The sequence below is a fragment of the Castor canadensis genome, chromosome 7 (assembly GCF_047511655.1).
Source record: "Castor canadensis chromosome 7, mCasCan1.hap1v2, whole genome shotgun sequence".
Lineage (NCBI taxonomy): Eukaryota > Metazoa > Chordata > Mammalia > Rodentia > Castoridae > Castor > Castor canadensis.
The window spans coordinates 14,279,272-14,304,367 of NC_133392.1; the positions used below are offsets into that span (position 1 = coordinate 14,279,272).

General features: G+C 38.8%; 1 protein-coding gene across 5 annotated transcripts in view; it reads left to right on the plus strand.

Moving 5' to 3' along the window:
- The window catches only part of Shtn1 (shootin 1), a 112,430-nt gene that overhangs the window by 37,355 nt on the left and 49,979 nt on the right, over window positions 1-25,096 (plus strand). For all 5 annotated transcript variants that reach the window (XM_074078225.1, XM_074078224.1, XM_074078228.1 and 2 more), the window contains exons 5-11: window positions 6,659-6,827; window positions 8,645-8,742; window positions 10,789-10,870; window positions 14,446-14,540; window positions 19,493-19,639; window positions 22,400-22,553; window positions 24,618-24,717. In XM_074078225.1, coding sequence (XP_073934326.1) covers window positions 6,659-6,827; window positions 8,645-8,742; window positions 10,789-10,870; window positions 14,446-14,540; window positions 19,493-19,639; window positions 22,400-22,553; window positions 24,618-24,717 — 845 coding nt within the window. The remainder of the gene's footprint in view (window positions 1-6,658; window positions 6,828-8,644; window positions 8,743-10,788; window positions 10,871-14,445; window positions 14,541-19,492; window positions 19,640-22,399; window positions 22,554-24,617; window positions 24,718-25,096) is intronic.

The window sequence follows — 25,096 nt, forward strand, 5'->3', positions numbered from 1 at the left end:
ATATAGCTTTTATAATGTTGAGGAACTTTCCTTCTATTCCTAGTTTTCCTAGAGCTTTTATCATAAAATGATGTTGTATCTTATCAAAGGCTTTTTCTGCATCTATTGAGATGATCGAGTGGTTTTTGTCTTTGCTTCTGTTAATGTGGTTTATTACGTTTATTGATTTTCGTATGTTGAACCACCCCTGCATCCCTGGGATGAAGCCTACCTGGTCGTGGTGGATAATCTTTTTGATGTGTTGCTGAATTCGATTTGCCATTATTTTGTTGAGGATTTTTGCATCAATGTTCATTAAGGAGATTGGCCTATAGTTCTCCTTTTTGGAGGTGTCTTTGCCTGGTTTTGGGATAAGTGTAATAGTGGCTTCATAAAATGTGTTTGGCAGTTTTCCTTCCCTTTCTATTTCATGGAACAGTTTAAGGAGGGTTGGTATCAGTTCTTCTTTAAAGGTCTGATAGAATTCAGCAGAGAATCCATCAGGTCCTGGACTTTTCTTTTTGGGGAGACTCTTGATTGCTGCTTCAATTTCATTTTGTGTTATAGGTCTATTCAGGTGATTAATTTCCTCTTGGTTCAGTTTTGGATGATCATATGTATCTAGAAATCTGTCCATTTCTTTTAGATTTTCAAATTTATTTGAATATAGGTTCTCAAAGTAGTCTCTGATGATTTCCTGGACTTCCATGGTGTTTGTTGTTATCTCCCCTTTTGCATTCCTGATTCTACTAATTTGGGTTTTTTCTCTCCTCATTTTAGTCAGGTTTGCCAAGGGTCTATCGATCTTGTTTATTTTTTCAAAGAACCAACTTTTTGTTTCATTAATTCTTTGTATGGTTTTCTTGGTTTCTATTTCATTGATTTCAGCTCTTATGTTTATTATTTCTCTCCTTCTATTTGTTTTGGGATTTGCTTGTTCTTGTTTTTCTAGGAGTTTGAGATGTATCATTAGGTCATTGATTTGGGATCTTTCAATCTTTTTAATGTATGCACTCATGGCTATAAACTTTCCTCTCAAGACTGCCTTAGCTGTGTCCCATAGGTTCCGGTAGGTTGTGTTTTCATTTTCATTGACTTCTAGGAACTTTTTAATTTCCTCTTTTATTGCATCGATGATCCATTCTTCATTAAGTAATGAGTTATTTAGTTTCCAGCTGTTTGCATGTTTTTTGTCTTTACTTTTGTTGTTGAGTTCTACTTTTACTGCATTGTGGTCAGATAGTATGCATGGTATTATTTCTATTTTCTTATATTTGCTGAGGCTTGCTTTGTGCCCTAGGATATGATCTATTTTGGAGAAGGTTCCATGGGCTGCTGAGAAGAATGTATATTGTGTAGAGGTTGGATGAAATGTTCTGTAGACATCTACTAGGTCCACTTGATCTATTGCATATTTTAGATCTTGGATTTCTTTATTGAGTTTTTGTTTGGATGACCTATCTATTGATGATAATGGAGTGTTAAAGTCTCCCACAACCACTGTGTTGGCGTTTATATATGCTTTTAGGTCTTTCAGGGTATGTTTGATGAAATTGGGTGCGTTGACATTGGGTGCGTACAGATTGATGATTATTATTTCCTTTTGGTCTATTTCCCCTTTTATTAGTATGGAATGTCCTTCTTTATCTCGTTTGATCAATGTAGGTTTGAAGTCTACTTTGTCAGAGATAAGTATTGCTACTCCTGCTTGTTTTCGGGGGCCATTGGCTTGGTAAATCTTCTTCCAGCCTTTCATCCTAAGCATATGCTTATTTCTGTCGGTGAGATGAGTCTCCTGTAAGCAACAAATTGTTGGATCTTCTTTTTTAATCCATTTTGTCAAACGGTGTCTTTGGATGGGTGAATTAAGTCCATTAACATTAAGCGTTAGTACTGATAGGTATGTGGTGATTCCTGCCATTTAGTTGTCTTAGTTGTTTGAAGGTTTGATTGTGTGTACCTAACTTGATGTTACTCTCTACTGTCTTGCTTTTTCTTATCCTGTGGTTTGGTGCTGCCTGCCTTTTCATGGTTAAGTTGGGTGTCACTTTCTGTGTGCAGGATCCCTTGCAGAATCTTTTGTAATGGTGGCTTTGTGGTCACATATTGTTTTAGTTTCTGCTTATCATGGAAGACTTTTATTGCTCCACCTATTTTGAATGATAGCTTTGCTGGGTAGAGTATCCTGGGGTTGAAGTTATTTTCATTCAGTGCCCGGAAGATCTCACCCCACGCTCTTCTTGCTTTTAATGTTTCTGTTGAGAAGTCTGCTGTGATTTTGATGGGTTTACCTTTGTATGTTACTTGTTTTTTCTCTCTTACAAGCCTTCAATATTCTTTCCTTAGTTTCTGAACTTGTTGTTTTAATGATGATATGTCGTGGAGTAGTTCTATTTTGATCTGGTCTGTTTGGTGTCCTGGAGGCCTCTTGCATTTGTATGGGAATATCTTTCTCTAGATTTGGGAAATTTTCTGTTATAATTTTGTTGAATATATTACGCATTCCCTTCGCTTGCACCTCTTCTCCTTCTTCGATGCCCATGATTCTCAAGTTTGGTCTTTTGATGGAGTCAGTGAGTTCTTGCATTTTCTTTTCACAGGTCTTGAGTTGTTTAATTAATAGTTCTTCGGTTTTTCCTTTAATTACCATTTCATCTTCCAGTTCTGAGATTCTGTCTTCTGTTTGTTCTATTCTGCTGGATTGGCCTTCCATTTTGTTTTGCAGTTCTGTTTCATTCTTTTTTCTGAGGTTTTCCATGTCCTGGCAGTTTTCTTCTTTATTGTTGTCTATTTTTGTCCTGAGTTCATTTATCCATTTATTCATTGTGTTCTCTCTTTCACTTTGGTGTTTATACAGTGCTTCTATGGTTTCCTTTATTTCTTCTTTTGCTTTTTCAAATTCTCTATTTTTGTTTTCTTGGAATTTCTTGAGTGTCTCCTGTACATTTTGGTTGACCCTATCCAGTATCATCTCTATAAAATTCTCATTGAGTACTTGTAGTATGTCTTCTTTTAAATTATTCTTGTGGGCTTCATTGGGTCCTTTGGCATAGTTTATCTTCATTTTGTTGGAGTCTGGCTCTGAGTTTCTGTTCTCTTCATTCCCCTCTGGTTCCTGTACTAATTTTTTGCTGTGGGGAAACTGGTTTCCTTGTTTTTTCTGTCTTCCCGTCATTGTCCTTGGTGTTGTTACTGTCCCTGTACTGTGTGTAATTAAGTATTTTCTAGCTTGTAATAATAACAATGTTTATATTTAGAATGGAAGGGTGAGTGGAGATGGAAAGCAAGAAGTTAAAGAAAAGGGGAAAACAAATATACAGACAAGAGGGAGAAAGCAGAACAAGGTATCAGACAAGAGAGTTTCAAAGGTATAAACAGGGAGTGTTAGTGTACTAATCGACAGTAAGCTGAACAGACATTAGAGAGATAGAGAGAGGATTGAAAATCAAAGATAAAAAAAATAAAAAATAAGTAAATGAAAGTAATTTCTATATATAAAAATGAATTAAAATAAAATGGAAAATAGAAAAAAAAAAAAAACCCAAAAAACTTCCAAGTTTATATGCAATGCAGTTTCAGTCTTAATAATTTGGGTGTGTGTCTCAATCTCCAGTCCTGGAGATGGTGCCTCAGATGTTGTTCTGTAGTTGTCTCATCAAAGGGGATGCATAAAGTAGAACAAAACTACACACTCACACACACACACACACACTCACAAAAAAAAAAAAAAAAAAAGCCCCACCAAGTGTCCCCAGTTCAAATGCAATACAGTTTCAGTAAGTTTTTCGGCTTGCAGGTGTAATTCGGTTGTTCTCTCATCAAAGGTAGGGAGAAAAAGAAAAAAAAGCATCTGGAGACAGTTCTGAGAGTGGTATCTGCAACTGTGGCTTGCCTGCCTGCTGCTCTCAGCCTGTAGCTGGCGGCGTATATAGCAGATCTCTGGGGTGAGCTTAGCACTCACCTGGTCCCACAGGCTTTGTTTGCTCAGAGTTCTCCTGTGCGAGGGCCTCTGCTACAGGCTTTCCCCTTTCCAAGCACTGGGAAAGGTGACACTGCACCCGCGTTGTCAGGCCTGCGTGTTTATTTATAGTCCATGTGGGAGGTGGGTCTTCCCCCCTCTCCTTTGAAGTTTTCCTCCCACTGCCACTTACAGAAGCTTTCCTGCTCCTGCTTACTGGGCGGTGCTGCTGCTCCTGCCAGCCGCCATGTTTGTTTACAGTTCACAAGGGAAGTGGGTCTTCCCTCCTCTCCTGTGGAGTTTTCCTCCCTCCTCCACTCTCACAAGCGTCCCCGCTCCTGGTTGCTGGGTGCGCGCCCCGCTCCCGCCAGAGCCTCTCCGGCCCGCCCGGCTCGTTTATTTACAGTTCCGGGAAGGATTCCCTTCCCCCAGTCTTCAGCGCTCAGGGCGCCCTACCCTCTTTCCAGCGTGTCTTAACTGTTCTTATTGCTTAGTACTCAGTTTCTCTTTTTTTCCCGGGTGGAGGTCAGTCTGTCCAGGGGGCTATGCTTCTCTGGCCCAGGCTTGTCTGTGGGGCTACCGCGGTACCACGAAGCTCACCTGGTCCGCGTCTTCCCAAGCCGTCTGGGCGCCGGCCACTGGCGGCCCGGGGACCTCCTTGGTTCTCCGTTTAACGTGAAGTGGAGATTCTCTGCACCGGATGGAGATGTGGAGGAGTCAAAGTTATGCCTTTTCTCGGTGATTATGCCTGCAAAGTGTGTCTCCAGCGTCTCTCCAAGATTTCACTATAGGAAGCTCTCTTTCTGCTTCCTCCCTGTAGCCGCCATCTTGGAATCTACTACATGGCCATTTCTAAGAGTTTCCCCAGAGATGTCAGGGAAACCTCTTGGGTTCTAGTGCCAGTTGAGATACATTGAGTTCCCATATTATTGGGATAGGAACCAGATTGAAATGGGCCATGAGAAACCCTGACGGGCCCAAATTATCACAAATGAAGGGCCAAAGCCAGATAAGCACTGTGTTGGGCATCTTATTCTGGTATGAGGTTTATAAGCAAGGAAGAGTAGTTAAGCTTTCCAGTGAATTCTGTTCATTTATTTCCTGTCTCAGTTATTAAGTTTAGAGCTTGTTTTTTGTGGACAGTGACTCTAGCAAATATATTTGCATTTCTGTAGTTCATATTTCATATATTATGTACTTTCATGTACTTAAATAAGAGAAGTGAAGATATTTTTCAGTCTTAGGAAGAGAAATCATAAGCAAAATCATATTTTCCTTCTGTGGACATGGGACGAGGGTTTTTTGTTGTTGTTTTTGATAGTACTGGGATTTAAACTTGGCTTTGTGTCAGATAGGCAGGTGCTCTACCACTTGAGCCATGCCTCTGGCCCTTTTTGCTCTGCTTATTTTTGAGGTAGGGTCTCACTTTTTGCCTAGGCTAGACTGGACTGTGGTCCTCCTATTTTACCCTTCTTGTCATAGCTGAGACGATAGGTGCTGGCTCACCACCACGCCTGGCTTTTTAATGCTGAGATGGGGGTCTCGCAAACTTTTTTGCCCCAGATGGCCTCAAACTCAATCCTCCTAATCTCAGCCTCCCATGTAGGTAGGATTATAGGCATCAGCTACTGGCACCTGGCTGGAGTGGGTTTAATCTTTGTGCTTTACACCTGCGTATTTATGCATATTAAACATGTTAGCTGAAGAGAGTGATGATAGTGGAGCAACTAAAGCTAAAATTCCACTCATTTCTGCATCAGGGAATAACAAATACGTTAACAAATTTGGATTTGGTTTAATTTTTGCCATGTGATTTAGAAGTCTTTTGTAGAGATAATGGGAATGCATCTTGAACTTTCTTTTGTTAGCTATTATTAGAACCATGTGTACAGATAGCATCTTGAGCTAGCTTAAGCAAGAAAAGGAAAAAAAAATGAAGGAATTTGTTAGAAAGAATATTGGGAAATCCCACTGGATCTGTGAACCAGGAGCAACTCTGGAATGGACCAGAATCAGTAACTGAGGCCCTGTGAGAGGCCTTTTTTCCATTGCTTTTCTCTGCCTCTCTCCGCATATCAGGTTCATTTTGGATTGGCTACAGACTACGTTCTCCCTTCCTCAATCCAGCAGCAAAGTATAGGTACCAGCACCTCTTGAATATACAGACATGTAGAAACTCAACCCTGTTCTAGCCTCTGAATTTCTAGAGACAGCTGATTGTGCCTAATCTCCTGATTGATTAGCTGTGGCCAATGGGATGGGAAACTCTTCCGGGTGCAGCTCTTCCCACAAAAACCAGGTGAACAATGAAGAGTGGTAATGTTCAGAAAGGAGAGGATGCTGGGTAAATAGATATTTATGAAGTGTTCTCAACACAGACACAAACAGAAAATTTGCTTGACATAAAGTGCCTTTATTAAGAGTGTGCATGAGTAGAAATACTGGTGTTTTATCTGAACTCCTTATATTTCTTACCGGTTTTAACTCTCATTTCCACTTGCTGCTGGCTGTCATCCAGGTATCAGGTAGTACTGAAAGTAATAAATTTAATATTAACACATGTGAATAAAACCTTATTTAATGAATTTACTAATTGTTATGCCTGCTGTGAATGTTGATGAATATGTAAGACAAAAACACACTTAATTTGTCTATTGTTTAAAAATCCAAGATACTCATTTGACTGCTGTTAAAATAACCATTTTTGTATTTTGGTTTTAGCTAAATAAAGAAAATAAAACACTGAAAAGACTCAGCATGCTATACATGGCCAAGCTGGGACCAGATGTAATAACGGAGGAGATAAACATTGACGACGATGATTCAACCACGGATACTGACAGTGCCACCGAGACCTGTGTGTCAGTCCAGTGTCAGAAGCAAATCAAAGGTGAGACTTGGGGTTTGACTCCTGTTATGACAATGCTTCTTAACCCTGACTGCACATTGCACAAATCCCATGAGAACTTAAGAACAAAATGTGGACACCTAGGTCTTAGCACCCAAAAATTCTGACTTAATTGACCTGAGTTGGAGGGCTCCTAGTTGAGAATCACGACAGGGAATAACATTTGTGCTTTGCAAGCTGCTTTCTTTTTTGGAATTAGGCACTTTTGAAAGTGTTGTCTGAATAGAATCAGACAGTTGCCATATCTCTGAGAATGCAGATCACATGTTAAGGTAGTTTTGTTAAGTGACTATGGATAAACATATATGTAGCAGTGGCTTGGGGTGTAGCTCAGTGGTAGAGAGGAATCTGAGTATGTGCAAAGCCCTGGATTTAATCCCTAGCACCGAGGGTGTGTGTGTGTGTGTGTGTGTCTGTGTGTGTGTGTATTAGCCAATACCCTCTTTTTGTTTGGTTCTCTGTTGGAATCTTTGGGGAATATTCCTCCCCAAATTGCTTGGTCTCTGCCCTTCAGTATTTAAACAACTGTGATAGTCACAAGTAGGTTCAGTAAGACAAGATCATATGATACATCTCTTCAGTACATGTTAATTTTATTCATACATGTTGCTTATGTTAAGGGAAAATAGTTCTTGGTTCAATAACTGTTGGATCATTGAACTTATTATACATTCAAAAGGAGTACTTCTTATTTGGTAAAATTTCATGTGGAAGTATAAAGAAGAAAACCATGACTTTACCCAACTCTTCACCCCTTAAACTAACACAAAATAGAACTTATGGAGTAGGTAGGGAGAGGAAGTGAAAGCATTTCCTTTTGTTCATTATTCTTCTTTCTGTTAGGTCTTGAACAATGTAGTCTCATGTTCTTCCTTTTAGAATTAGCCAGCCAGTGGAGAAAGTGATTTAGAACTAAATTTCAGAATTTCTTCAAGCTGGGTTCATGTAAAAAGTTTAATTCAATTTATAAATAACCACATAGCAGGTTTCTTATTGCCCTTGGAGAAAGGAAGGAAATTAAAAGCAGTTAAAAACAAAGTGACAAAACAGTAGTCCTGGTATACACTGAAGTAGTCTGTGTTAATCCATGGATATTTTAAAGCATTTCAGTAGCAGGAATAACCTTACTCTAACTCGAGAAGCGGTTAGAGTAAGGTTACTTATGGCTGCTCGCATTCTCATTCTAGTGACAGATTTGTTTCATTAAATCCTAATAATAAAATACAGAAATAAATTAAGAAACAAAATATCCATAACTCTGGAGAGAAAATTACTAGAATTAGCCCTTCTTTATATTTTTAAGTCAGTTCAAACAATGTTTAAGGGCTATAAATTGGCAGTGAGTGAGTCAGGATTTTTTCCTTCAAATCTAAATATCCAAATTATTAACTGTCCAATTGTTTGTGTATATTATATTGTAGCAAGAGCCCATGGCCATTATGAAAAGAAAAAGAAAGTAGTACAATGCATTAATTTGTTTCTACTAAAAGCTTAAACATTTTTACTTCCAAAATGCCAGATCGTTTTCTAGAATGTGGGTTTGATACATTGCAAAGAAAACTTGATCTGGTACATTTAACATGGTGACGTTGCCTGATATAAAATTATTAGTAATGATGGCCGTACAGGGAGGGGAACATTCAAACGAGATTCCGATTGTCCTCTGGTTCTTCGTTTCCTTTTTAATTGTTAAGTAAGCTTGACTGTGAGCTGTACGTGAACTGAAATATTCAATTCTCTTGACCAGATTGGTTTTTTCCTTTAAAAATAAGTCTGTATTTTTTCTTTTAAAAATGCAGAACTTCGAGATCAAATTGTATCTGTTCAGGAAGAAAAGAAGAAATTAGCTATTGAGCTGGAAAACCTCAAGAGCAAACTTGTAGAAGTAATTGAAGAAGTATGTATCTTAGGCCTTTAGTGTTTCAAAGTCAAAACCACTTTGGGGGCTGCTAAGCTAAAACCTTGGTATTAGAAGTTAATTTCTGACATGAACCACGAACCAATTTTAATCTTCTCTTCTCCCTCCTATTATAGACATACCGAAAGGTGTAGAAGGTAAGGTCACCACCATTGTAAACATTCATGTACCCACTGCCTAGGTTAATGAAACAGTAAAATAGCATTGGTGAGCTCCCTGTTGTCCCCTCCACTTTCTTATATGAGGTACATTTGAAAGAACCTGTAACTGCTGTTTCAGGTCACATGCTTTTATGGCTTCTGGAGAAGAAGGGAGAGTGTTTTGCGTCTCCAGTGGATGTCTGGCTCAATGGGGAAGGGCTGTCCCTCTGTGTACTCCCACACAGCCATAGATGATAGATAGCAGAGTGGTTCAAGTGGGGAGTTGGAGAATCTTTCTCTTTTTCCTCTGTAACTGTCTTTAAGAACTGTGACAGGATCACACAGTTACCTATGATTTGCACCAGTCTTCAAGCATCTCTTCACAATTTTGATTTAACTTGTGTCCCTGGCTGTCAGATTCTGTAGCCCAGTTTTCCCAGCTGATGTGCTCCAGTGCCTTGGCAACCCCTCAGATGGCTTGCAAGTGTGCCAGGCACTGACCCACAGTGAGCGACCTCATCGTTACCTGCACTTCCTCCATTCGCACACAGTGGGGAAAGGTTGGGAAGCAAGGCCCACCAGGATCCCAGCCCCAGCTGTGCTTCCTTTGTTTTGCCAAAGCATTGAAACAAACAGGAAAAAGAATGAGTTTATCTTGGGATAAACAGTGCATACCGCTTATTAATTTAACCCCAAAACAAAAATAGGGCTCATACTAAAAGATACCAGTTCACAGGCAATCCTGGAATAATTTCAGTGGGTCTCATTTTTATGTACATACACGTGTACACAACATGTGCACCGTATTCACCACCTGACACCCTTTCTCCATATCCCCTCCCCCTCCCACTGGTACCATTCCCCCAGACAGGACTGGTTCTGCCCCCCTGTTCTCAAGTGTAATGGTAGGAATGGGGCAGGAAACACTTTTAGGTTCAGTCTTTTCCTCAGTGGTGATTACTTATTGATGATCTCCCTCAACCCCATCCCGCCAGCCCTCCTAGAGGTGTTCTGAAAAGACAGTTGAGAAGTTATTTTCATCAAAATTTCAGATATCTGAAAAGGAATAAAGAACAAAAATCATAAGTATCGTAGCATAGTGATGGAACCCTGGGAGCCTCTCCCCAACTACACCCCTCCTCTGCCTGCCCAGTTCCCTAAACAACTGTCATTCTGACTGGTGTTTATCACTGCAAAATGTGTATTTATTTTAGTACAATGGGTAGCAATATGAGTGGTTTTAGGCAATGTAAATATACCTGCTTTTAAAATATATAGTATATTTGGGATTTATTCACCTTGATCTTAGATGGTTTCCATTTCTTAAAAACACTCTATAGCCATTTCTTAAAAACACTCTATAGTATTCTCTTCTAGTGATCAATGTTAAAAGTTACTTCAGAAATTTAAGTTTGGGGCAAAATATTTTCTTATGTGTTTTAGAGAAGCCAAAGTCACCGAAGTTTTAAAAGTTAATACATGCTTTACTTAAGCCAAAAGTCATTGAAGTTCAAAGTGAATCTTCAGATTGAATACTGGATCTCTGACTGAGTGATTCAAGTACTCTTGAGTGATTGCTAATTGGGTTTTTGTGCTAAAAATATGAATCACTGACACAGGATTCTAGAATACTGTCATGTTGAGGGACCAGTGCTGATTGGAACATGTCGAATATGTTCTGCACCAAATGTGCACCCTAACTTAGATGATCACCTTTGAAGTGCTAAAGAAGGGCTTCAGTGAAAACCGTAAGCAACGAAGCCAGTTTCTGTTGACATGGTAACTTCACATGGAAAACTAAATGGCCGTTTGAGTGGCACACATTCCCATATGTCGTGTTTTACAATGTTGGGTCTTTTCTCCTCTCCAAATCTTATATTTTTAGGTAAATAAAGTTAAACAAGAAAAAGCGGTTCTAAATTCAGAAGTTCTCGAACAGAGAAAAGTCCTAGAAAAATGCAACAGAGGTATGTCTTTCTACTCTCTTCTCGAACACCTAAGTTATTTCTTTTCTTTATGTATATTTGGTGTCATTTGAATACTGGTGCCTAGAAGATCCTTGTATCCAAAATCTTTTCCTAGATTTTGTTTTCCTAAGAGTGAATCTCTCTCATTCCTATTAGTTAATCCTTGGAGATACTTAAAAGCATTTATAAGTGATTTCTGTTAAGGAACTCAAAACCCATTTATTTTGAAACTTCAAATGAAATATAAATACTTTTTCTTTCTATGTATATTCTGGGATCAGGACCATTTTTTTCTGTCCCCTCAGTGTTTGTATAGTTGGTGGGTTATTTAGTAAGTCTGAATCCAGAAGGGATTTGAATATCTACATAAATATGTGCAACGCAATAGGATAATGTTTTAAATTAACAGGATGTGGAAAGTGGGCCAAAGTGAGGCTGAGAGCAGAGCCTTACATCCAGACTGCATCCTTGCTCTGAGGTCTTGCACATTTCCATTTCGTGTGTCTGAAATCTGGCTCTGAGTTGTTCAGCCATCAGCACAATGTGGGATTGATTGATGACCATTTAAATGCATTAAATGTTTGCAATGGCTGCTTCCAAAGAAAACTATATAACTTGGTCAACAGCGAATTTATCATGCTTGTAAAAATGGCATCAAGTCTAATGGGGGCTTCTTCTTGTCTCCCAGTTTAGGACAGGGAGTGATGCTAAAGCACGGTTCTGCAAAAGTAGTGCTAAGGGAGGGGACAGTTTGGGTCCATTTTCTGATGCTGTAACACAATATCAGAGGCTGGGTAGTTTATAAAGAATGTGGGTTTATTTAGCTCCCAGTTTCAGATATTCAGGAACATGGCATCAGCATCTCTTTGGCTCTGGTGAGAGCCTCTCAGGATGGGGTCACAGCATGGTGGATGGCATCATGGGGGAAGTATAGGATGTGAGGGAGAGAGCTCATGGCAAGACAGGAAGCCAGCACCCAGGGAGGGTCCAGACTTGTGTTTTAGTAACAACCCACTCTGGTGAGAACTTGTTCCATGAAACCGGCATTAATCCCTTCTAGAGCAACACCCCCATTGACCTATGATTTGAGCTCACCTCCTAGGGGTTCCACTAGGAACCACACTGGGGACCACGCTTCCAACACATGAACCTGTGGGGACAAGCCACAGTGGAGAATTAATACGTGTTCTATTCTTCCCTTTTCCCTCAGCTACTTATTTTCCTAGTTCAGAAGCTCTAACACAAGCAGGAAACCTTTCAGACCCAGGGCTTTCCACATTGTCGGTGCTGACGCCCAGTCTTGGATGTTTTGAATAAAAGACCTTGTAGTTAAGAGCAGGAAGTGGACTGTACCGTAGCGTTTCTTCAGGTGCTCCTTTATTTACAGATGGAAATAAATGGTGTAGAAGAACTTCTATTCTTGAAACACTGTGCTAGAAACAGGGTTCCCCAGGTTTAATCACAGGGCTCTTGACTTCAGAGAGTCTCCCCACCGAGGCAGAGAAAGGGGTGTGTGAGTACGTGTGCCACTGGGACCAACCTGACTTCCATCAGAGTCCAAGTAAGGGTCCTGGTCATGTGAAGACTTGTAGTTACCATAGTGTTCTGGACATAGAAAAGTGCGTGCATTATCTTGCCCAGGGCTTCAGATAGGCATAGTCTTCACTGTGAAATTTCTTTTTTTTTTAAATACGTTCAAAAATCATTTAGCTCTCAGGGACCTGTAATTCACATCACAAACCACCACTTACATTACTTTACTTGAGTAAGACTATTCTGCTTTCGTCTGAGGAGGCAGTAGATCTACAGAGTGCAGAGTTTGAAATTCTATGTCATTACGCACCAAACCAGTCCTTAGTCAGTTAGGATTGAAGTGCCCGGTAGAACGGTGTGTAAAAACAGCCATTAAGAGGGCCTTTTGAGAGATTTTATTGATATGACTCAGCTCGGGACTGAGGGGGCTTCACCAGAAGCAGGCAGAGGCTGTGCTGTCTTTCTGGGTTGTACCAAATTTCTAATGGTGACGTTGCTTCCTCCATCCTGACTGTGTCATCATTTAACAAAGTAGGCCACTGAATGTCAAACGTAGTGAAGAATGCAAGTTGCTTTTATTCAACAGGAGCTTCCTTTGGAAGGTTTCTGTCCTATAGTCATTCTTTAATACAGAGCTCTGACTCCGGGCCTGAATGGATCTAAAGCTGTTAAAAATAGGTTACATTCCTTTTTTATTAGGTAATAATATACTTTTTTAGTAGAAAATTAAAATTCATAGAGGAAAAGAAAAATCTTAACCCTTATAATCCAGAGATAAGCACTATTAACATTTTATTATATATTCTTCCAATTAAGCAAGAACTATATACATATACATGAAAATGTTTGTTACATGTGTTCATAATGTCTATAGAATACAAAAGAATACCAGTAAAAGAAATCTCTCTCTCCCTACTGATACCTTACAAGCCCATGAGCATACTTTGCTTCTCATCCCCTCGCTAGATCATTTCCTTTCTCTCATTTGTAGCTTTGCTTGATATATATGTATCCCTACACATCGTTTAATTGTGCATGCTTTTCCTCTTGATATAAATGGAATCATTTTACATACAACCTGAGCAGTTCTCTGTGTTTGTGAGAATCCACCATGTTGAAGGATGTAGTTATGATATATTTATTTTCACTACTATATAATAGTCCGTTAGATAACTGTGTCAAAATTTGTTGAACCAGTATCTTGTTTTCAGCTCTTTGAACCATTTCTAGGTTTTTGCCATCAAAGTCATGCTGTTATGAAAAGTGTCCTATCTGTCTGGAACATATGTCCCACGAGTTTCACCAAGATATGCAACCAAGTATGAAATTTCACCTTCAGTTTCACCACATATGCCAAATCATAAGCAGATCTACTAGTTTGCCCTTCTGTTAGCAGCATTATTTGTTCCATTGTTTTGAATCCTGTCCATATGTAGCATGGCCACACGTGTTCAATTTTACCAACACCTTCTTTGATGGATACACAAAGGCATTCCTACTTTGCTTCTTCTGAGTCCTAATGAACATAAAACATCTTCCCACACAAAGGTCCACCAACCTTTTATATGCTTCCTGCTCTGTGAAATGCCTACAATGTGTTTTATCTGTGCCTTTTAAACACAAAAATGAATTAATTTGTGTTACTTTTTGCAATTCATTCATTTTAAAATATATACGTGATTGTTTCTGAATTTTCTAAGTGTGTATTTACAATATAACTTTGACTGCAGAGTAATGGCGTTAGATGATATCAGTGTTTTCAGCAATGACAATGACAGCATCCTTGCAACCGGAGCTCTAGTATATAGACTTGTGATTTAGTCTTTTAGGATGCATTTTCCGAGAAGTGGAATTGTTCAGTCAAAGGGTATGAATAGTTTTTGATTTTTGATTCCCATTGCCAAACCGCCCTCCAAAAAGCTCTCATGAGTTTATGCCCCACCCAGGAATGGAGGAGAGGCCTCTAGGCTCTGCTGTTTCTCACTGACATTGCTGGTAATCGGTGCTGATTCTGCCTGTTTTCCTTTCTTCCCCTGTTGAAGTGTCCATGTTAGCAGTGGAGGAGTACGAGGAGATGCAGGTGAGCCTGGAGCTGGAAAAGAATCTGCGGAAGAAAGCAGAGTCGTTTGCACAAGAGGTGAGTATGTTGTGCAGACCTGGTTCTTTATTTTTGCTTCTTAAGGGACTTTGAAGATGACATATGAAAAAAGATTTTGGAGTACACTCAGACAGGAGGAATAAGTTTTTGTGTTTACAGTATAGTAGGATAATTATAGTTTAAGATAGTTTTTATATATTTTGTAAAGAGCTAGAAGAGAAGCATTTTAAATGGTAAAGGAGTAAGGAGATGGAAATGCTAACCACCTGGTTTGATCATTACACATTATATACATATATTACCATGATCATGGTGTACCCCATAAGCATGCACAATTACTGTGTGTCAATTAACAATAAAAAATGTTAGGAGCCAGGCTCATGCCTATAATCTTAGCTACTTGGAAGGATGAGATCAGGAGAATCACAGTTCAAGGTCAGCCTGGATAGATAGTTTGAGAGACCCCCATTTCCAAAATAACCAGAGCAAAATGAACTGGAGGTGTGTCTCAAATGGTAGAGTGCCTGCTTCACAAGTGCAAAGCCCTGAGTTCAAACCCCAGTCCTATAAAAAAAAATGTTTTGAGGTTTCATGAGAACTTGACAGTTCAAATAAAGGACTACCTAGAAGCAGCTCTGGCCTAGTGTCAAGTTCACTGAAGTTGATGCAGAAGAGCTGGGTTCAAGTTTTGACCATGTTATATGCTAGTCCTATGGCATCAGAGCAATTCGTAGCCTCTTGTGACTTCACTTTCACCGTCTATACGATGGATATTGATACACACTGAGTCAGGTGGGTTTTAAAATCAAGGAGAATATATTTTTTAAATGTATTTTGGGAACTATAAAATGCTGTATAGGGGAAAAGAGTTGTTTTTAGAGATCCGCATAGCTCATGGTGAAGGCCCAGCTTGAGTACAGGATGTCTGCATTTCAGATAACCTTGACATTCGGGCCACATCTCCATGTGGCATCTCAGGTCAGTGTCATGGTATTGGCGTTCCTCTTCAGTCTTTGTCTGCACTCTTACTGGGCAAGTTGACTCTTCCATGGCCCATGGAACCCTGCCATGTCGTACATCCATTATCGCAGCCTTTCACCAGTATAATGATTCCCCTCTCATGTTAGAGATAAGCTTTGACCTTCTCTAGTTGCACCTGACCTTGTTGATACACAGTTGCTGGGTTAGTCCATGGCTCTAGGGCTGGTTTCCAGGGGAATGGTGAATTACTGGGTGGCTGAATCCTGGTGTGCAGCTGGTCTGTAATAAGAGCTCCATTCTGTATATATTTTGAACCTGTGTGCATAGTATGGGTTGAAGGAAGTAGCCAAGGAAATGTAAAGTAGTCCTAGGGAAAGGTATCCAAGGAGTAGAAGGAAGACGTGATGTTACGGAAATGACATTTGAATATCAGATTATGGGTTTGTATGGGGGTCTTTCTGTGCTTGAGTATAGCGGTGCTAGTAATGAACTCTATAAAAGGTTTAGTCCAAGTACATCTGATTTGAAATATGACTCATTTTATTCAGAGAGCTTAATGAAAGGTGAGTGAATACTGTTTTCTATTTACTTGTTAGAAAGAAAAAAAGAACTGAAGCATATCAAGCACTGTGGCAATAGCTACAGCAGTAGAAATAATACAACTAAATAAACAATGGAGGAGGAGGAGAGGTGGGGATAACGTGAAGGCACCTCCATTGCAAAGCTGAAAAGGTCTGCTGCATTTGACCCAAATGCCAGGGTCTTATCTCAAGATATTTTCAACTTTCCATATGCTGTTCGTAAAATGACTTTTTAATACAAAGCAGCTAAAGAAAAACTTGAAGGCCATGCAATAGCAGGGAGGACAGATGGGGGAAGCAAGATTTCAGTAAGATTGTATGAAAGTGAATGGTTTACTCTGCCATTCACCTGGTAGGGCGTTAAGCCCTAGTGATGGGTAGGAACAATGGGACTGCCGTGTTAACCCAGCAGGAGCAGGTAGATGTCTATGGAGAGACGGCAAGAGTAGTGGGGCTTATGTTATAGCTAGCATAAATATTTGCAATGGCACCTGACAATTTAAAAATATCTAGCTTTGGTCTACATAATGGTAGAAGAAAGCTTTTTCTTTAATAATGCTCTACTGAAACTAGTGTATTTTCCCTTTTTCATGGATTGCAGATTCTCAGGTTTTCAACAGGTAGTTCTGCTGAGAGGCAGGTGGGTCCCCCTCTGATATGGGGTCCCTAGTGCCTCAGCAGCAGCCTTGGACTGTGTCAGACACGCTGCCGATATGGCAGTCAGATGCTGGAGAAAGCAGACGTGAGCCATGCCCTTTGGAATTTACAATGTAGGGTTTTGGAAATCAATTATTACAGTTTATTTACTTTGTATTTTTAGTTGCAAAAAGGATATTTATACTTGTTCAAATATAAGCAATTCTCAAATGTGCAAAGTAACAATGGAGTGTCTGTCTCCCTCACTCCTATTCTTACTAGCTGATTTCAGACACAAAACCAGAAACATATTCCCCTCAGCAAGATAGATGTTGTCTTTACACTATATTTAGTGTTTAAAATTTAATCGACATACAATTTTTAACAAGACTTTATACTTTTAAATGTATTTTTCTTGCTGTTCAGTGTCGTTTTTCTTTTGTTTTTAAAGATACAACATGTATTCCCAGTGAACTATAAAACTGTAATAATTCTTTTTTTCCTTGAATAACTCAGGTAATATTGAGGTGTAATTTTGAAGATAATGAATTATACATTAACAACATAAGGTTTTCTACTCATTCTCACTCTGAAAAGATTTATGAAATTTTTCAGAAACTCTGATACCTGTGTCATTTGTCTGATAAGAGACCAACTTCCTAACTCTAACGGATGAGCTCTTACCACAGCTCAAGGCCAAATTCATTAGTGTTTGGTAACTTAATTTTTCTGTGATACTTTTTTAGAAGAGGAGTGATTTAGAGTTTTTAATTTTAGTATCTAGATACTAAAGGCAGTATAATGAGTATTTTTTTTCAAGTTACCCATGTTAGTTAAGAAATCCTCCTATATATATTTTCCTCTTATAATATTACAGTTCAAGGATGGTGACAGGGTTTTCCCTAAGACATCTTTCCTTTTACTGTCTCCAAAATGAACCAGTTGAGGTAATTTGTATTCACCTAATGTTGAACGAGTTTTCCGGAGCACCGTCCTTTTCTCCCAGCAGCCCCTTTGTGTTCATGGGGAACATTGCAGGGAGCCACTGGGTGTTCCTGCTCAGTGGTTGCTGTGCCTCTTTGCCCAAGCACAAGTAGTAAAAGGAAGCCAGGGCCTTGCTCAGTTATCGTTTACAGGCCTCTCCTGGCAACTCCCCGAGGTGCTTTCTAACACACTGGCAGGGTCCCTAGCTAGTCAAGTTTTAGGAGGGAAGCATGTATTGAAAAGAAAGTATTGCAATAATAATGGTAACCGTCAAATAATTCAAGACACTGTGATGAAATGTTGATTACTCCATGTGCAGTGGAGCTTCTCAGTCCCTTCCCAGCCTAGCACATGTGCACATGTGTGCACACACACTCACATCTCCAGTGCCTCTCACACCTACAGAGATGAGTCAAACAGTGGAGGAATGTGGGCTTCCTGTACTGCAGAAAATTGTTTATTTCCCTGTTTGACTTTGCAGTGTGTTAGTTTTGTGGAAGAACACTATTGTAGCTTAGTAGGCTTTTGCAAATCCCTGCACAGGCCAAGAATGAGAGCTCTTGACTTTTTTTTTTTTTGATATACTGAGAAAAAAATGTGAGCATTTTACTCTAGTGTATTCATGACTTGATTTTGACTTGGGAATCAGTAATCAAGGATTAAGCTTAAGGATTGTAAAAATCATTAAAGCTGTAGTCTTTATATATGGAGGTTGATAGGAAATGTTTTTTTTTGTCTTGAGTTTCATTTGCTATTTGCTGACTTTTTCTGTTATCTAATGAAGTTGTCAAACTAAAAAGTGTTCTGCAGCCAGTCATTTTACAGTGCAGATCTTAAAATTAAGCTACAGTGTAATTTTTTAAATGCTGTTAAGTAGCTGAAAATGGGAAGCTCTGTGATTCAGAGATTTCAGAGTGTGTGAAACAGTTCAGTTCATAAAGCATTTCACGCTTGGAATCACCCACTGACCAACTTGGTTATGGTACAAAGGAAAAGAAATGACAGGTGAATAGAAAGTAATGTTTTCAAGGAGAGTAATATATGAAAATTGCTTAATAAAATTTTCAATAGATACTAGTCTACTGCTCCTTTCTCTCCTTTACTTTCCTATTATGAATCACTTTCATCACTGGGGAAAAGTTAATTGGCATAAAGCAAAGCAGTAAATCTAATTAATAGCAGAAGAGATTAGTGGTTAAGAGTTTGGGCTTATAAAACCAGACAGGTACAGGTTTCAAACCTGATCTTGCCACTTATGTGTGTCAATGGTAAAGTTACATACCACTCTGAGCCTAGTTTTTTATCAGTAAAACAAGATGGTAACAGTATCTATTTGACAGTGTTATTCTAAGTATTAGAAAGTGAATGTAAACTGATTTCCACTGTATGTATCACACAGTGTTTACTAAATATTACCTGTTCATAGCAGAAGCATGTAACTTACAGGATTAAAACAAAGCATATAAAATATTTAGTATAGTACCTGGCATAAGATAAGCTTTTGTTACTTATTAGCTAGTACTGTTAGTATTAATGTATTTTAAAGAAATAATAAAATACTAAAAACTGAGGTATAGGATCAAGTTAGTGTATCTATACTGTGTTTGGGGTAGAGGTAAAGGTACTGAAGGTTGCTTAAAAGTTAGGAATGAAATCATGGTAATCACTCCTCCTAAAACTGTGATATGATTCAGAAATGTCCTTTGATATCTTCATAAAAATGCTGCATACTTTCCTTTTGCTGTAGCTGCAATCATGGAGATGTGAGGGATGGTTTGGTATATACTTTTTTGTAATTAACTTTTGCAGATGTTCATTGAACAAAACAAGCTAAAGAGACAAAGCCATCTTCTGCTGCAGAGTTCTGTCCCTGACCAGCAGCTCTTGAAAGCCTTAGAGGAGAATGCAAAACTCATTCAGCAACTCGAAGGAGAGAGAATTCAGCATCAGCAAAAGGTAACATTTTATTCTGGAGTCATAGACAGACTCTCTCTCTCTCTCTCTCTCTCTCTCTCTCTCTCACACACACACACACACACACACACACACACATGCACGCACACATGCGCGCACACACACACACAGAACACACAGAAATAATTAAAACGAGAGGAATCAGTACGGTCTTTTATAGTTTATAGCTCATAGTTCCATATTTTGCCTTACTGGTTAATTCCTTTTAATCATCATTTAGAAAAAAATAGCTATCAAGTGAATTTAATGTATTGCCCAGCTAAACACACTATTTTAGATCCTATAATAATCTTGAAGCTGATCATTGAAGAATGATCTTGGAGAAGCAAAGGGAAAAAGATGCTTTTAAAATGTTTGAATAAATGCATAGTGTAGAAATCTGCTTTTTGGAGAAATTGTGGTTTTTAGAGGCAGCATGCATTGAGGTAGCTTGTTGAAGGGCATAGGTCTTATTCCAAGAAGTAGGGAAAGATAAGTTCATGTTAGTAGCCATTGTTTGCTTAGAGAAAATTTCTGATGGTACAAATTTGCACAAATGTATATGTTTAAAGACTGCCTACATGGTTATTTTAGTTTTGTAGCTCTTCCACCTGACAGCCCTCCTCTCTGCTAGGCAGAAAAGACCATTATTTTGGTAGGTAAGAAGGAACAGGGGCAGAGAGAGGGAAAAGGTGGAACAAAGACTTGCATGTTAAAGAAGCCACTTCAGAAAAATTGCATCAATATTTTTGCTCCTTATAATGGACCTAGTTCGTGGGAATAAGTGAAAACACTGTTAGCTATATTTGTTTTCATGTGTTAAATCTGTCTGGGAGCAATATAGACATGTCATACCTGGTACTGCTGAAGTTTTCTCAGAGTTACTGGTGAGGTTCAGATGATTTTTGTTTCTTCACTGAGAAATGCTGGCACATGTGCTGAGAACCACTGGAAGGATGGATGGATGGATGGATGGATGGGTTGATGGGTGGGTGGGTGGGTGGGTGGATAGATGGATAGCTAGATGGATGAATAGGTGGTCATAGTGATTGTTCCTGGGAAAGAGGGCTCAGAAAGAAGGTAAGTGGGGGGAAGGGGCAGAATTTCTTTCTTTTTTCTGTCCCCATGTACAGAATTACCTTTTTACATAGAGAGAGAGAAAAAAATGTGCTTTGTTTTTATCAGCTTATGCTAGAATTTAACTTTTGGTTTTGAAAAGTCCAGCTACTGGCAGTTAACTCCTTTAGTAAATAATGCATGCCTAGAACTTACCAAATTGAACTGAAGTATAGGACTAAATTGTTTTATATGTACCTTGTTGGGGAAGGGACAGAGGTACTGCAGATTAAAGTTGTGAATGAAATGCAGCAATCACTACTTCTGAAACTGTTACAGTATCCTATGCATTTATTCTGGATAATCTTGGCTGAAATATTTCTTACTTACGTGTGAGTTCCTTTGTACATTCAGCAGTCTTTTCAGCACTGTTACATTGTTTTTGAAATTAAAAAAATGATCTATGCTCCTTATAACAAATTTTTGAAATATAGAAAAAGTTAAAATGAAGATTATCCAGGAATCCCATCTTTTGGTAGATACCTAAATTTTATATAAATATATCATTTTATGAATATATATAGTTTGTTTAAGTGGAATCATACCATGCGTACTGTTCTATAACTTCTTTCAATTCATAATATATCTTCTCAAGTCAGCATATAATAACCTATGTGATTTTAAATGGTTGCATAGTATTTCACTGAATGAATACAGTGTAATTGATTCAATCAACAGTACTGGTGGAAAGTTAATTCATTTCCAGCTTTTCACTGTTATAAAGAAACTTTTTAGTGAGTATATTTGCATATTTGCCTGAAGGTGTCTTTAGTGCTGGGGATGGAACTCAGAGCCTTGCACATGCTAGGCAATTGCTCTACCACTGTGCTACATCCTCAACCCCTGTCTGAGTCTATTTTTTAAACCAATTTCCTAACAGTGGTGTTACTGGACCAAAGAGCCTTTCTGTCCTTTTTTATTGTTGTTGTTGTTTTTGAAGGTTACTGGTACTTATTTCAGATTGTAACTGTGACTCCCAGGAGAGTCTTTTTTGTTTGTTTGTTTCCTTTGGTGGTGGTACTGGGGTTTGAGCTCATGGCACTGTGCTTGCTAGGCAGGTACTCTATCACTTGAACAATGCTCCCAAGCCTTTCATTTTAGATATTTTTTGAATAGGGTCTCACATCTAGGCTGGGATGTGCTGGACAGTGATCCTCCTATTTATGCTTCCCATGTAGCTGCAATGATAGGTGTGTGCCACCATGTGCAGATTTTTATTAGTCGAAATGGGGTCTCACTACTTTTTGCCCAGGCTGACCTCTAATCATCATCCTCCTGATCTCAGCCTCCCAAGTAGCTCAGATTACAGGTGTGAGCCCCTGCATTGGGCCCCCAAGGGTGTTTTTAAATATTGCCTAAATTTTTCTCTTGAAAATGGGTGTAGAGGTATTAATCTGTTTTGAATGAATTTTTAGGTATTATCTTATTTTTAGAACTCACATTTAAAAATTGTAATGTCTGTTATATAACTCCTCAGTAAATCTATATTAAGTCAAAGAGCTGATAATGATGTATTACCCATTTTTCAGTGGGTTAGGATCTTTCTACTATGAAGCGCAAAGCTCCATGAAAATACTTATTTTTCCCTTTTTTTTCATTGACAATGGAAAACCTACCATCCCATTAAAGTTTGCGTACAATTTACAGGTCAAAGAATTAGAAGAACAGCTAGAAAATGAAACCTTGCACAAAGAGATCCATAACCTCAAGCAGCAGCTGGAGCTTCTAGAAGAAGATAAGAAGGAACTGGAACTGAAGTACCAGAATTCCGAGGAGAAGGCCAGGAATTTGAAGCATTCCGGTAAGAGCATTGAGTAGGTTCTTCTGTCTTCAAAATTCACCTGTGGTCTTTCATGCCTAGGACAAAGCCTGGCCTAGAGTTAGCACCAAATGCTGTAGAAAATTACCATATTTGTTTTTAATTTTCTTCCTTTCTGATTATCACAGTCCAACAGAATAACCTCTGTATTCAAACGATTCACAAATATTTAGACTTCTTTTTTGGTCATAGAGCATTTGTGAGTGTCCTGTACAAAATTAACACACAAAGCTGCCATTAGCATGGCAAGGCCAAAAATGTCAGCATTTCTCAGGACTTCAAAGATGAGTGTTCAGTTCAGTTCTTAATTTTGTTCATTTTAGAGTGCGTTTCAAAAATGAATTGAACTTTTTTTTTGTAATACTTTCGTCTTTGGTGTTCACACTCCCTTCATCTTTGGTGTCTAATTATACCCGTGAAATAATACTTTCTATGTCACGCCTAACAATGAAATGGGCAACAATACGTATATTAAATGGAAAAACTTTTAAAACACCAGGGATGCTTAAATCAAAGGATTTATTCATTCAGTGCTAGAAGGCTTACAGGAATGTGTGAGTTGGATTACTACACAGGCATAAGTATAAGTCTTGGTGAGAAGGCAGGTAATTTAAGGGGGCAGGTCCATTCCCTTTATAACAGCTGCGGTATTCACTTCAGATACTTTCTGTTAATTTTATACTAGAATTTGAAATCTGTGCAGAGGGACCATGTAGGCTTTTTCTTTCCTTTGTTTTGTCTTTTTCTTTTTTTGGTGCTGGGATCGAACCCAGGGCCTCACGCATGCTAGGCAAGCGCTGTACCACCGAGCTACATCCCAGCCCCTTTTTCTTTCCTTTTAAAAATATCCAGTGCTTTTTAATAGACAATGAAAATTGATAACAATTTTTTTAAAGTTGATCCAAAATTAAGAAATTTTCCATTCTTTTTAGTGAATATCAGGGTAGCTGATAGACAAAGCCATCTTCATGATGAATGGAAGCAGCAGACATTGGGGAGATTTGAGATTCCATTTTGAAAGCACTTGTTTAAAATCTGCTGTGTGGGTAGTCCTACCTTGGGGTGCGGTAAGAAATGCAGAAGAGAAGAAACCCATGCCTTTTTTCTTTGAAGCTCTCTGAGAGCTTGCATGTGAAATAAATCCAGGATTAGAGAGCATTGTCCCCACTGCCTGTTTAAGGGTTGAAGGTGAAAGCAAAACTCAGTCATGGACAGAGCCACCTATCACGGAGTACAAACAGTATTTAGTATCTGTCACCTATTAGGTCATATTGTAGTGGATTTTTTTGTCTTTTTGTCATGCTGGTGCTTGAACCCAGGACCTTGTGTATTCTAACCAAGTGATGTACCACTGGGCTACACCCTCCTGCCCTGTGATAGAAATTTCAGTTGAGCCCTTTAAGGTCAGGAACTGCACTGTGTCTGCAATAGCACTATTTTTTTCACACTGTTGGTACTTAATAAATGCCTAGCTCATTAGTGACTTGAATGAATAAATTATTTTTCTAGAGTGCTCTTCAAAAGAGCAAAAAGTTTCTTAGTTGTAGGCATTTAGGAATCTGAGTCTGCTTAAAATCAAGAACTCTAGTATTTACAGTTTTTAAAAGAGACTAAACGGAGGAGAGAATGCCATTATTAAAATTCATTGCTAAATGTCATCTTAAAAGTAACTCTCGGTCCATACACTCTCAAAGTTAAGTATTAACAGTTTCTTAGTGTTTGAGTAGAGCACTCCGTTGTTACAAATATTTCTTCAACCTACTCAATCCTTACTTCCCACCCCTTAGCCATTGTCTTGGATTCTTTTCTCTTTTCCAAAGTTATACATTCCGGAAAATGATAGTAACGTTGTATTTTAACAGATGGAATACATTAATGATAGACTAGATAATAAAATGTTTGTTTAAAATGCCACAGTTTCATATGGAAATTTCTGTTTGCCTTAATAAGAAGCCTTAAAGAGAAGTTATATTTTTTCTTTTACTTGCATAAAAGATGTGTAGTTGCTTATTTCTGCTCTCTTCTGTACACTTGCTCCCTGTACAGTGGATGAACTTCAGAAGCGAGTGAACCAGTCTGAGAATTCAGTGCCTCCTCCACCTCCTCCTCCACCACCTCTTCCTCCTCCACCTCCCAATCCAATCCGGTAAGCACAGGCAGGGCCTGCTCTGTACTGGACATTGCTTCTTGGTTGTGAGCCTGATGATAAAGCTAGTGTATTCTTTCCTTTTAAATACCAGCTTAGGTTGCATCATTAGAGGAACCCACAGAAACGTAAAAGATAGAGCTGGTGTTTCTCTGGAAAATTTCCTAAAGGAAATTTCCTGTAATAGATATAGTATGGGCCTGGCAAAGAAATTCTTGTAGCCTAAGGTGTTCTTCTGTTGTAGACTGTTCCAAACACCAAGAGGAAGACACAGTTTTTTTTTTCATCTTAGATACCCTAGTTTTAAAATTTCATTCCATAACATTATCCTTTCATTGCAAGCCCCAATTTTGAGTGTCTCCAAAATGTTTTCATCTTT